Source organism: Chinchilla lanigera, unplaced genomic scaffold (assembly GCF_000276665.1).
Source record: "Chinchilla lanigera isolate Chin_1 unplaced genomic scaffold, ChiLan1.0 scaffold00030, whole genome shotgun sequence".
NCBI classification, from domain to species: Eukaryota; Metazoa; Chordata; class Mammalia; order Rodentia; family Chinchillidae; genus Chinchilla; species Chinchilla lanigera.
The window spans coordinates 13,101,705-13,114,492 of record NW_004955431.1 but is presented as its reverse complement, the minus strand read 5'-3'; the positions used below and the strand labels follow the sequence as shown (position 1 = coordinate 13,114,492).

The following is a 12,788-nucleotide window of genomic DNA, read 5'->3' as shown; positions in this document are numbered from 1 at the left end:
TCCTGTCTCAGCCTCCTGAGTGCTGGAATTAAAGGCATGAGTCACCACACCCTCCTAAAGATTTAAAAATTTCTGTAACACAGTTTATGCTAGGTACTAAGTAATGTTGTAAATTATATTTATGGTTGGCTTGGGGAATCATTTTGGAGCCTTAATTTTACACCTTGCTAGACTTTTCTATTTTTTAATTATTTCATTTATGAAAAGTATCAGTCTTGATTTTCTAATTCTTACATATTTTGTTTCTACATACTTGTATTTCATATACTTAGCCCTTTTCATCTCAACTTTTTCTTGAAAGAGAGACAGTCAAGTCTTTCGTGGTGTTTTTAACATGTTCCTGCAAGCTTGAACCACTGGCAGTATATGCACAATTGTCCCATTGGGCAGCCTGTACAACTGGTGGTACAAACAGATTTAATCACTTTTATAGGCCTTTTTACTAATAAAATTAATAAAAAGCCATTTGATGGGACAGTCATACATGAACCACAGGGGGTTCAAACTGGTTGGCAGTGAGATATGAATTGTACTTCGAGGGTGAGTCAACCGAAGAAGTGAGCTGTAAGCTGTGTGTAAATCTTCAGCTCTGTGTTTGGGAATTTTTTTCCTGGGATGTGAGGATCAGTTGTAGATGATAGTTCAGTTCCTGTTGAGCCTGTAATACTGTACCTGGGTGCTAGTGAGGCCATGTCTGTCAACCTTTTTAGTGAGTTAGAATTAGGCAGAGTATTTTAGGTGCATATGGTGACTGTCCAAATTGTAAAGACTATTTCTTCACTGTTATTTCAATGTGGGAATTTGTACTCATATTTTAAAGTCCATACTTTCTGCTTAGCTTCCAGGAAAAAAAACAACTAAACTTTGGGTTCCAGATGAAGAAGTTTCTCCTGAGACCATGGTCAAAGTAAGTAATATGTGTAGGCCTGTTGATTTTCGTGTGCTCACTATATCGTAGAATTATTGAAAATGTTGAAATTTCTGCTTTTGTCACAAAGACACAACTGTTCAAATCAAGTGTTTGTAGTTACTCTTTGACATTATTTTGGACTGTGAGAGTATAGGGCAGTAATGAACTACTTGGAGCCATGTGGGCAGCAGGGTAAAACCTAATTTGAAGAGGAAAAAAGCTGCTTCCATGTTTTACTTCTTTTACTACTTTCAGCTTTGTAATGGTAAAATGAGATACTGTTATCTTTTGGACATTTTCCTATTTAGTAAAGTTGGTGATCCATGTTTTAAGACTATGTGACTATTCCATAGCATTCAGTAAAACTTTTTATTTTTTATAAAAATTAGTTTTTAACTGAGGTGAGGGTTTTACATAAAAGATACATTTATCACTGGTGTAGATAGTATTGATTTATTAAAAAAAACTATGTACGATCTGTAATGTAGACCTCATTTTAATCCACTGCCAAGGTGTGAAACTCAGGAACAAATATGTTAAATGCTGTTATTGTTTTAGTTGTAATTTCTTGTATACCTTCTGTGGGGTGTGTGTGTGTGTATGTGTGAGTGTGTGTGTTCCATATTTTTTTCTTTTACATTATTCTAGCTTCAGATTCTGATGTATTTCTGCACACCTGTGGAGCAGTCCTTCCTTTTTAACATCAATGAATCCTGCTATTTCCTGATTTGATAATAAACCGATTTTCTCAGCATTGGTCTCTAATAGCAGTTTTTTTCCACTTTTCTGGAGGGGTGAAACATCTTCAATTTAAACCATTTAAATTTCTCTCTCTTTCTCTCTTATTTTTTCTTAAAAAACATCCATCAAAATGGTTTTTGATTTTTTTGTTTTAAAAATTGGTAATAGATGGTTTTTTTAAAATGTAGTATATTTTACTTGTTAATTTGTTTTTTTCATTAGATTCAGGCTATTAAAATGATGGTTCGGTGGCTACTTGGAATGAAAAATAATCACAGTAAATCAGGAACTTCTACTTTAAGATTGCTGACGACAATATTGCATAGTGATGGAGACTTGACAGAACAGGGGAAAATTAGGTATGCAGTTATTTCACATTTTATTTAATTGCATAATATTTCAACTCCTGAGGTAACCTTTAACTTTTGTAGTTTCTTTTTAAAAAGAATTAGTGTTATTTCATTAGGTACACATATTTTTACTGAAATGCGTGTTGTGTAGTGATTATTTCACAATGATAGTCACTTGTCTGGTGCAGTTACTGAAGTACATTGTGAGTATTTTAAATAATAGATGAGTGCTTTTTGGGCTGTCTAATGTGTAAGCATCAGTGTATAAATCCGTGACTGATGTTTTATATTCTGGTTAATGTGTTGAGAAAAGAGCAGAGTTGATGGAAGGTGACTTACTGAATGTATTTCTAAAATGCAGTTTTTAAAATGTGCTTGATATGAATCATTTAAAGTGCACTCCTCTTCTTATTTTATTTATTTTGTTTTGTTTGAAAGATACAGTGCAGTAGAGTGGGCCTTCCATAGCTGTGTGTTCCACATTTATGGATTCCAGCATCTGTGGATTGCAAATGTGTGGAAAAGAAAACTTTTATTTGTATTGAAACTGTACAGACCGTGCCCTTTGTCGTTTCCTAAATAATCTCATGTAACAATATTTACGTTGTATACTAAGTATTACAAGTAATCTAGAGATACTTTAAAATGCATGGGAGGATGTATATGTATAGATTTACATAAACACTTCTATATAAGGGTCTTGAGAATCTTCGGATTTTGGTATTGGAAAGTGCGTCTTGGAACCAGTTCCCTCTGAATACCAAGCAACAAATGTATAGTTCAGATATAGTCATTCTAGAGCTCTCATTCAAATCCTGGCTCCACTACTTACTGGTAATCTTTAGCAAGTTACTTGAACTGGTCAATACCTCAATTTTCCAATGTATAAGACAGAGATATTAATTATACCTGTCTTATCTAGCAGTTATACTTAAATAATAAAATGTAATTGATAATATATATTACCTAGTAATAATAACTAGAGGCACTGATGATGACTGGAAAATAGACTTCTGCTAGAGAGGCAATATATTTCAGTGGTTAAAAACACTGGCATACTACAAAGGTTCAGGCTGGGCGTGGTGGTGTACACCTGTAATCTCAGCACTTGGGAGGCTGAGACAGGAAGATCATTGGGAGTTTGAGGCCAGCCTGAACTGCATATGTATACTAAGTATTACAAATAATCTAGAGATACTTTAAAACGCATTTTAAAGTATCTCTAGATTATTTGTAATATTTAGTATACAGTGTAAATATCGTTACATGGGATTATTTAGGAAATGACAAAGGGCACGGTCTGTACGGTTTCAATACAAATAAAACTTTTCTTTTCCACACATTTGCAATCCACAGATGCTGGAATCCACAAATGTGGAACACACAGCTATGGAAGGCCCACTCTATTGCACTGTATCTTTCAAACAAAACAAAATAAATAAAATAAGAAGAGGAGTGCACTTTAAATGATTTATATCAAGCACATTTTAAAAACTGCATTTTAGAAATACATTCAGTAGGTTACCTTCCATCAACTCTGCTCTTTTCTCAACACATTAAGCAGAATATAAAACATCAGACCCTGTCTCAAAAAGACAAAAAACAAACAAACATACACGGGTTCAAATTCATGTTCTATAATTTATCACCTCTTTTAATTTATTAGCAAACTATTTCACTTCCACATGTCAGATTCCTCACTTATGCAAGATAAGGTTAACTATAGTAACTGCTTGTAGAGTTTATATATCATGTATATTAAAACTGCATAAGATAATTGAAGTGCTCCCTAGTGTGGGTTGTTATGTAAGATGTATTCTAGGGAATCCACGTAACATTCAGAAACATCTAGGGGCTGCCTAGCGTGTGAGTAAGAATAATTCTAGTGAAAACAAAGCAGATGTTGGAGGAGCAGAAATTAGAAGGGGATTCCTGTCTCTGCCTGTAATGAGATTGATTTTTTTTTGTGTTTTTATACTTTAAATTTCCATGTAGGAAGGAGAGTTTCCTTTATTAATAAAACCAAAAACAAACAACCCAAAACTTTACTCCTAATTCCATCAACTTGGCATTTGAGAGGAGGACCCCTCCCTGCAAAATATAAAGGCCATAGTATTTCCTACCTCTGCTCCCCAAGAATCTCTCAGAATTACATGTACAAAGTAGTAATGGTTTTATATGAAACAGAAGTCTAATCTGTAGTCTTTCTTGCTTATTTTTCAGTAAACCAGATATGTCACGCCTGAGGCTTGCTGCTGGGAGTGCTATTGTGAAGCTGGCGCAAGAACCCTGTTACCACGAGATCATCACATTAGAGCAGTATCAGCTGTGTGCATTAGCTATCAACGTAAGGAAAACGTTTGTGTCGGACATGAGTTTATATGGTCTTTGACCTTTGGAAGGAAAATTGCACTGTGTTAACGTAGCTGAGAGTCTTGAATGTTTATACTTTTCAAAAATTTGTGCATGAGAAGAAACATTTCAGAGGTCTAAAACTCGTTTGACTTTTTCTTTGCTAACGTAGTATCCTTAACTTGTTCTGCACAGTGCTGATTTATAAAGTTACCTCATATACTGAACCGTGTACTGAAGCATTGCTCCTAGGGGAAATACAAGGGTAGGGTCCCCAGACTGGTCACAAAATTTTCATTAACTGGTCAGTATACAACCTTGTTTTATGTGTTTAAAGAAACACGCACACACACCCACACCCACATTTCAACACTAAACTAATACTGACAGCATCATACTTCATGCCTGAACAAAGCTTACCTAGCACCCATTTTTCTTTGTAAAGTTCATCACGGCCTTCTTATGCTTAGGAGCACTAAACAGCACCTCATTACTATGGTTGGGAGCCATTTTAAACACTGAAATTACTGAAAGGACAAAAAGGTGAAAACGCGATACTAACTAGACTACAGAAGAACTCTTACACTGTGAGAACTGAACAGTGAGGCAGGGCTCTTTTGATTGTAGCTTTGGGTGTTTATTCACGCTACGCAGTTTTTTTTATTGCTCTACACAGTTTCTAATGACCATAAAATTGCTACAAGTATTGATTTGGGGGGTTACAAATAAATTATATTTATTTTTTACAAAATAAATTTTTTACAAAAATTTTAAATTAGGTAAATTCTTAATTATGGAATCTGTGAATAATGAGGATTGACTATATTTAATTCCTAAAATGAAAATTTATAGTTTTATAAAATACATGGTATAGCTGTAAGGCTAGAAGCATTCTTTATTGCTTAATGAGTTAAATTCTTGAATTGCATGTGGAACATTGTGTTAATGGTTAAACAGTAATTATTAGCATCTTCTTGCAACCTCACCCATTCTACAGAATAAGTTTTCCTGATTTTGATACTCTTTTTTTTTTCTTTTTTTTGTTTTAAAAAATTTTATTTAAAAACATCAAAGAATGAAAACATTAACAAACAAACATCCATTTACAAAATAGCACAAGAACAATACAAGTAATACTGAATTACGGACAAGGTGACAGGAAATTAACATTGGTTGCTATATTATATATTGATAACTTCAAAGTGGTTTCTCAGGAAAGCAAATATAGACATGAAAGATTGATCAAATAATTAATCATTAACTGTTCCTTTCAATAAAGTGATGTAAGTCAGTAGTCAACTATGTTAACTATCCTGTATATACATATATACATGGTTTTCCCCTTCTTTCTTTTCTCTTTTCCCTCGTCCCAGTTGCTCTTTACTTTTGAGCAGTATCCTTTCGTTTCGCAATGTCTGTCATACTGTGGAAAGCAAGTTGGAGATTCCTCAGCAAACTAGGTCTAGAGGTCGCATTCAACCCAGCTGTTCCCCTTCTGGGTATTTTCCCAGAAGATCTGAAAACATCATATCACAGCGATATATGTGCACCCATGTTCATAGCAGCACAATTTGTAGTTGCTAAATCATAGAAGCACTCAAATGTCCGTCCATTGAGGATTGGATAAAAAAATTGTGGCATTTTTATATAATGGAATATTACTCAGCTATAAAGAAAGATAAACTTGAGGCATTTATAGGTAAATGGCCACAACTAGAGACCATACTCAAAAGTGAAATAAATGAGACCTGCATGTGCAAGCAGCGTATTGTCTCACTAGTGTAAGAACTTGAAAGAGTGAATAAAAATTAGGAGGTATGATAGATATTGATATTTAAGCTACAGGCTTGTGTCTTCTATTTTAAACTCCAAACCTCAATATATAATAATCTGTATCTTTTTTCTCCTGCTTCACCCCTTCCTTATTATTCATATTTTGGCATTTTCCTTCATAGTTTTCCAGTAAGCATCCTACTGAAGTCCTCAAATCCAGTGATCTTAATTTTCATTGTTCTTTCTACATCATTTCACATAGCTCATCGCTCCATTATTCTTGAATTCTCTTCTTTGGTGTCTGTCTCTTGATTTTTGTCTTACCTGGCCTTTTCTCATTTTCTTTAAATCTGTATGTTCTTTGAGGATCTGTCCATGTTCAGTTTCTCCAGTTACACATTCTTCCTTTGACCCTCTTCTCTGTACTTGATTATGATACCAGCAACACCTGCCCCCAAGTCTCTGGTTATGTTTCACATGCTAAATAAAAATTTCAGACTTTGATGTTCTGTAAATACAAGACTGAATCCATATTTATCAAATGTGTTCTTTCCTTCCATTTCTCAGTGTTAAACCTGGATGGTATTTCATAGATTTAAAAGCATAGTTTATGTTTGACTCTTTGCTTTACCTTCTACCTTGTTGAAAGATTCAAATAATTCTACCTTATATCTGTTACAGTCTTTGGGTCTTTCATATCTTATCATTCTGTTAGCCCTAACCATCGTTAAATAACACTAATAGTGTGAGACTTTCTCTGTTGGATAAATTTCCTCAGTTACGATTCTGATCTTTTTACTCTGCTCAGCATTTATTAGGGGCCTCTATTTGTACAAAGAAAAAATGCACATATATTATATCCTGGCTCTTCATCATCTGTTGTTTGGACCCATATTTCCACTCAGTTTTAGTACAGCATCATTGTTTAGCACACTACCTTTACCACCTTTATTTCAGGGAAGCTGGACAAATATCTCTATCTTTTATGTGCCTATTATTTTGCTGCCTCTAATTTTTGTGTCTTCCTCCAATTTCCACATATCTATATGTAACCCTTTCTGCACATGCAGAGGCAAGCACAACCCTCTCCACAAAACTTCTGTGATTTGTTTGGCTCTAAGTAGTCTGTTTCTCCTTTTAATTCTCTCTAGATACTATCTCAGTCTTCTTTTTTTTTTTTTTCGGTTTTTCTCCGGTACCGGGAACCGAACTCATGACCTTGCGCTTGCCAGGCAGGCGCTTTTGCCGCTGAGCTAAATCCCCAGCCCTTATCTCAGTCTTCTGATACATACAGAACTTAGCTTTATGCTTTAGCTGTTTATATACATGTGGTTTCTTGTTCTTACTTGAGTTGAGGCTCTTGAAAGTAGTATTGTATCTGGGGGACCCTTGCCATATATTTGAACAAACAATAGATAGAAAAGAATAGAGACTCAATAATATGAATCTTGGCTTAATAATTGATCAGATATTTTCAAATTTGTTATGTAGTTCATGAAAAACTTACTCTGTACTAGCATATCCTGTGTATTATTCTAGTTTCTGGAGGTACAGAGATGAATGACTCATGGCCACAATCCTCAACATTCTAACAGCTTCTTAGGAGAATAGAAAATGTGGACAAATGTTGAGTTACACCATTTGTAAGGTGGTAAAGGTAGGTGTGCAGATAATTCGGACTTAAAAAGGCCTGTAAAGGTGAATTTCTTTATAATGTTCGCTAAAATTAATTTCATAGTAATGAAAATGAGGTTTGAAGGAAGCTTTATCTTGGAGGAAAAATATTGTAGCAATGTATTAGACACTTTGTAGTCCTTATAGTAGCCCTGGCTGGCCTTGAATTTCTGATCCTTCTGCCTCCACCTCCTGAGTGCTGGGATTATAAGCATAGGCCACCACACTAAGCTTTTCTTATTTTTTCCTCTTCCATTTAACCAATTATTTGTTATAACTGTCACTATAAAAGTATCGTATATTGCTTTCTGGAGAACACGGTTTTTCCTTATAAAATTGTGTTATTCTATTCTTTACCTCATGTTTGCTTTTATAACACAGTCAAAAGAATATTGTAATCATCTTTGCAAAAAAAAAAAAAAAAAAGGTTGGGGGGGACTTCCTTAATTCCCAGTAGCACCTCTTTTTATTCTTTATTGAGATGATTTTCTTAAAGTACCTGTGTCACCATTCTTATCAGTTTTTTAGTTGTGAGTTGTTTATGTTGCCTTATCTATGATTTGACAATCCTCCATCACTTTAATGACTGTTTGAAAACTACTACTTCTGCAGTGATTTGGATTGACTTTGATACTAATTGCACTGCATTCTTGAATCCCAAATGATTAGTGAAAGGAGGACAAAAATACTGTCTTGGTTAGGCTAGTGAATGGTATTTATTTATATGTTGACTTTCATTGGTGCAGTCCCCCCATCCCCATGCTGTTACTGGGTATTGAGCCTAAAGCCTTTGCAGTGAGCTAATTTATTTTTCTTTTGTTGATTTTTCTTTTTGCTTCTTCTCTTTTCCCCTCCCCCTCCCTTCCATCCTTCCTCAGTACTGAAAATTGAACCCAAGGCTTTCACACTGAGGTCTGTCATGTCTTCCCCTCACCCTACTTCAAGTCCCTTCCCTTCTGTTTCCTTTCCTTTCCAAAGTCTAGCTAGACTGTCCAGTCTGGGTTTAAACTTGCTATCTGCCTTACCCATGCAGTTTTTAATTGGGGATTTTCATGATAAATATTTCATAATAATTTTATTATATATTTTTAACAAATAATGATGTATCTATTATATTAATATACAAAATATAAGGGATAATTATATTCATTTTATATATAATACAAAATAATGTATACATTTTACATATGTAAAATAAATATATTTATAAAATAGCAAAATAAATATATATGCATATACTTTACATACACATAAAGACATGTATATGCACATAAATATATATGAAATGAAGACTTCTGTCTGCCCTAATAACATTAATGCTGAGGAAGGAGTGAATTAACTTTATTTTGTTGAGTTGTGAGGATAGGTGGACAAAAGCTAGGCTACTTTTAGAAAACCAGTCATATTGTAACATACTGAAATTTAAATTAAAGAAGAGACACAAAATAAGGACATAAAAAGATAAGGTCAAGATGTTATGGGTGAAGTTTTGAAGAAAAACTAAATGATCATTCTAGATGGAAGAAATACTGTACCTAAAGTAGCAGTAGTAGGAAACATGCCACATCTTGTATTTATTGATAGCAAGATAGCATCATGAAGAGGTTCATATGTCGTATAGAAGAGTTTGAGCGCTTTTCCCTGTACTTTAGAAAAATTCTTTGCTTCTGTATACCACTTAGTGTGTTAGGCTTAGAGATACAAAGATGAGTAAAGGTATAGTTCTTACTTTTACAGAACTGGCACAGATAGATAAGGCAGGTAAATCACTTTAATGTTACGTACTGAAAGCTGTGCTGGAGATATGCACAGAGTGCAGAGTGAGAAGAGGGTACAGGATATAGGCAAGACGTCCGTGTCTAAGGCAATACACTGCTTTCTGGCAAACATAAAAGGATGAGGAATTAGCTAGCAGATTGGGGATGCATAGTTCAGGAGGAGGGAGCTGTGTGAGGTAAGCAGGTGTATGGTTAATAAACAGTTCGATTCATTTGTGCAACTGAAAATAATTTGGTGTTTCTGAAATTGATGAGGCATCTTTTTAAAAAAAATTTTTTTTTCTGGTACCGGGAATCAAATTCATGACTTTGTGCTTGCTCGGCAGGTGCTGTGCCGCTGAGCCATATACCCAGCCCTGATTAGGCATCTTTGAAGTGTGCATTTTAATCTGAATAGATTTTTAAATGATAGAACCGAAATGTGTAAATTGGTTAGAGTTTTATCTTAACACTAAATGGAAAAGCTATGTATAAGATAATGTTTACACTTTATTTTTGAAATTGTTAATGTTTTTATTTTGTGGTGCTGTGGATCAAGCCCAGGGCCTTGTACATGCTAGGTGAGCACATCTGCACTGAACTACATCCCTAACCCCTATGCTTTATTTTTTAAAAATATCTAATTTTGGGTGGATTTATATTTACTAGTTTTATCTGTTTCAGGAGTACATTCAGTGTTTCCTGGTACATGCAACTAACTGATAGTTATTAGGGTCCAAGTGTATACTGTAGCTTTGAAATTAACTTGTCACAACATGTGCCTTATGAACAATGAAGCCATGATTATAGATACACTTGCTGCTGTTTACCTCCCTGTCTACTTGAAATAGCACATTTGATAGTTGTTTTGTAGTCGTTACTCCATGCTGCCGTGTCGGTAATACGTGGAATAATTATATCTTTACAGGATGAATGTTACCAAGTAAGACAAGTATTTGCTCAAAAACTTCACAAAGGCCTTTCCCGATTACGACTGCCACTTGAGTATATGGCAATCTGTGCACTTTGTGCAAAAGATCCCGTAAAGGAGAGAAGAGCTCACGCTAGACAGTGTCTGGTAAAAAATATAAACGTAAGGCGGGAGTATCTGAAGCAACATGCAGCTGTTAGTGGTAAGCACCCAGGAAAGTGTACTTCTCGAGCCTGCCAATTTCAGTTTTATAGGATATAGAATATTACTGTTACTGTATTTTAATTGGCATCTATTCAATAAGTTATCGACATTTTTCAATAACTAGTTTCCATCTACCATAAAGATGATTTTACAAGTAGAAATGCACGGGTATTTAAATCTCAGCTTATATTTTTGTGTAAATGACAAAATGGCCAACGAAGAAGTTGTTATGACATTGGAGGACTTGTAACAGAACAGTACAATTTGTACATTTATGTAGGTTGTCTAAACTGTCTTGCAGTTGAAAAAGGGTAAGTCTTTCGTCTTCGTTGTTTCCTTCGGTAGCTCGCAGTATCAGGTGCTCTTGCTTTCATCCGCTCAGCCCGACAGGATTAGCCTGTAGTTTTCTTTAAGTCGCTTCACTGTCACTTCCTCCTGCGAACTCTGTGTTCCATGTACTTCGGATTACTTGAAATTTGTGCAGCTTTTGTTTTGCCTCTGTTGTAAAACTCTGTCTGGAAATTGCCTCCCCCTTCCAGATAAACGAATGAATGAAACCAGGAAATGTGGTTTACACTTAGTGAGTTATTTAAAATATGTTTGTTGTTAGTGTATCACTGTGACCCTCTTTTTTTCCTTCCTTCCTCACCTTGGAAAGTGAGGATTAACCCAGCTCTGTAATTTACTGGCTGTATTTTGGGCAAGTTATGTAACCCATGCCTTAGTTTGTTTATTCATAAAATTGGTATAATTATACTTCCTAATTCTTGTAAGGATTGAAAATTTAGGTATGTAAAGCCTAGTCTGAAGAACTCAGTAGAAATCAGCTATTCTTGTTTGGGGCACTTTGGGCGTTGAAGATAACTTTTGTCTCTGCTTATGCTTTGGTATGAGTTTGTTACCTGGTCTTACTCGTCTTCATATTTTTGTTTATTATATTCTTTCCATCTTTATATTTTTAGATTCTCACAAGTAGCACATAGTAAACACACAAATGTTTGATGTAATTCAATTTGAATTTTACTGAATTTGAAACCTCGTTACTTTTCTTCTGCACTTGGTCTTTGAATTAGTATTGCATAGAAACTATTCTCTTTAGGTTCAGAAATAGAAATAAAATGTGATGCTTTATAAACACAAAAGATATTCCAGGTTGAATATCAGATTTAAATTTTCAATTTGAATATAAGAAGTGTGAATGGAATTACTCAGAATATGAATTCTAGTCTTCGTATACTCTATTAAAGCTACTTAGAATTGCTTTTCTGACATCTGTGGCAGAACTTACTGACAGTCAACATATAAAAATACTTGAATTTAGATAAAAAGTTCTTTACTTAAAACATCTTAGAAACTCTATTCCGTATTTCCACTTTGTCATAGTTGTTCTCCTGTTACAAATTGAATCAGCCAGTACTCTTTATTTTTATGTCATAGTGGCTTTGAAAGATTTACTAGAAGTTTTTCCTTCCCTCAGAAGAAAAATGGGTCTTACGTCTCTTTCTTAAATATAGTTTATATGAGTCATTTTTTCCTGATGTATCTGAAACTGGAAATATTTATCTTTCTAGCCTGTTAATAAGCGTTCCAACATTAAGTGTCATGAATGAATGAACTGTTTAATCTGTCATGTTTCTCATTACAATATTTCAGTGTTTTTTTCTAGCTGTATTGTGGTGAACTGTTGGGATATAGGACATATAGTATGAAAGAACATGTAAGATTTGATTTTCTAACCTGGATTTTTTTTTCTTTTCTTTCTCCCCCCTTTCTTTCCTTGTTTCTTTTACAGAAAAATTATTATCTCTTCTACCAGAGTATGTTGTTCCATATACAATTCACCTTTTGGCCCATGACCCAGATTATGTCAAAGTACAGGATATTGAACAACTTAAAGATGTGAAAGAGTAAGTCTTTTTTCCATCCAGTTTTTTGTATTTTCTGAAGATTGTTTTCTCCTTTTACTGCTGATAATGGGATCTCATGTATAATTAATTACTGTATTTGATTTCCTACGAGTTTATTTTCACTATTCCTTTATTCATTGTCTTCCTTCCTTCCTTCCTTCCTTCCTTCCTTCCTTCCTTCCTTCCTTT

General features: G+C 34.5%; 1 protein-coding gene across 5 annotated transcripts in view; it reads left to right on the top strand.

Annotated features, from left to right (window-relative positions):
* Pds5b (PDS5 cohesin associated factor B) overlaps positions 1-12,788 on the top strand; it is a 185,452-nt gene that overhangs the window by 154,188 nt on the left and 18,476 nt on the right. For all 5 annotated transcript variants that reach the window (XM_005387709.2, XM_005387707.2, XM_005387710.2 and 2 more), the window contains exons 22-26: positions 839-907; positions 1,874-2,010; positions 4,225-4,348; positions 10,486-10,690; positions 12,485-12,599. In XM_005387709.2, coding sequence (XP_005387766.1) covers positions 839-907; positions 1,874-2,010; positions 4,225-4,348; positions 10,486-10,690; positions 12,485-12,599 — 650 coding nt within the window. The remainder of the gene's footprint in view (positions 1-838; positions 908-1,873; positions 2,011-4,224; positions 4,349-10,485; positions 10,691-12,484; positions 12,600-12,788) is intronic.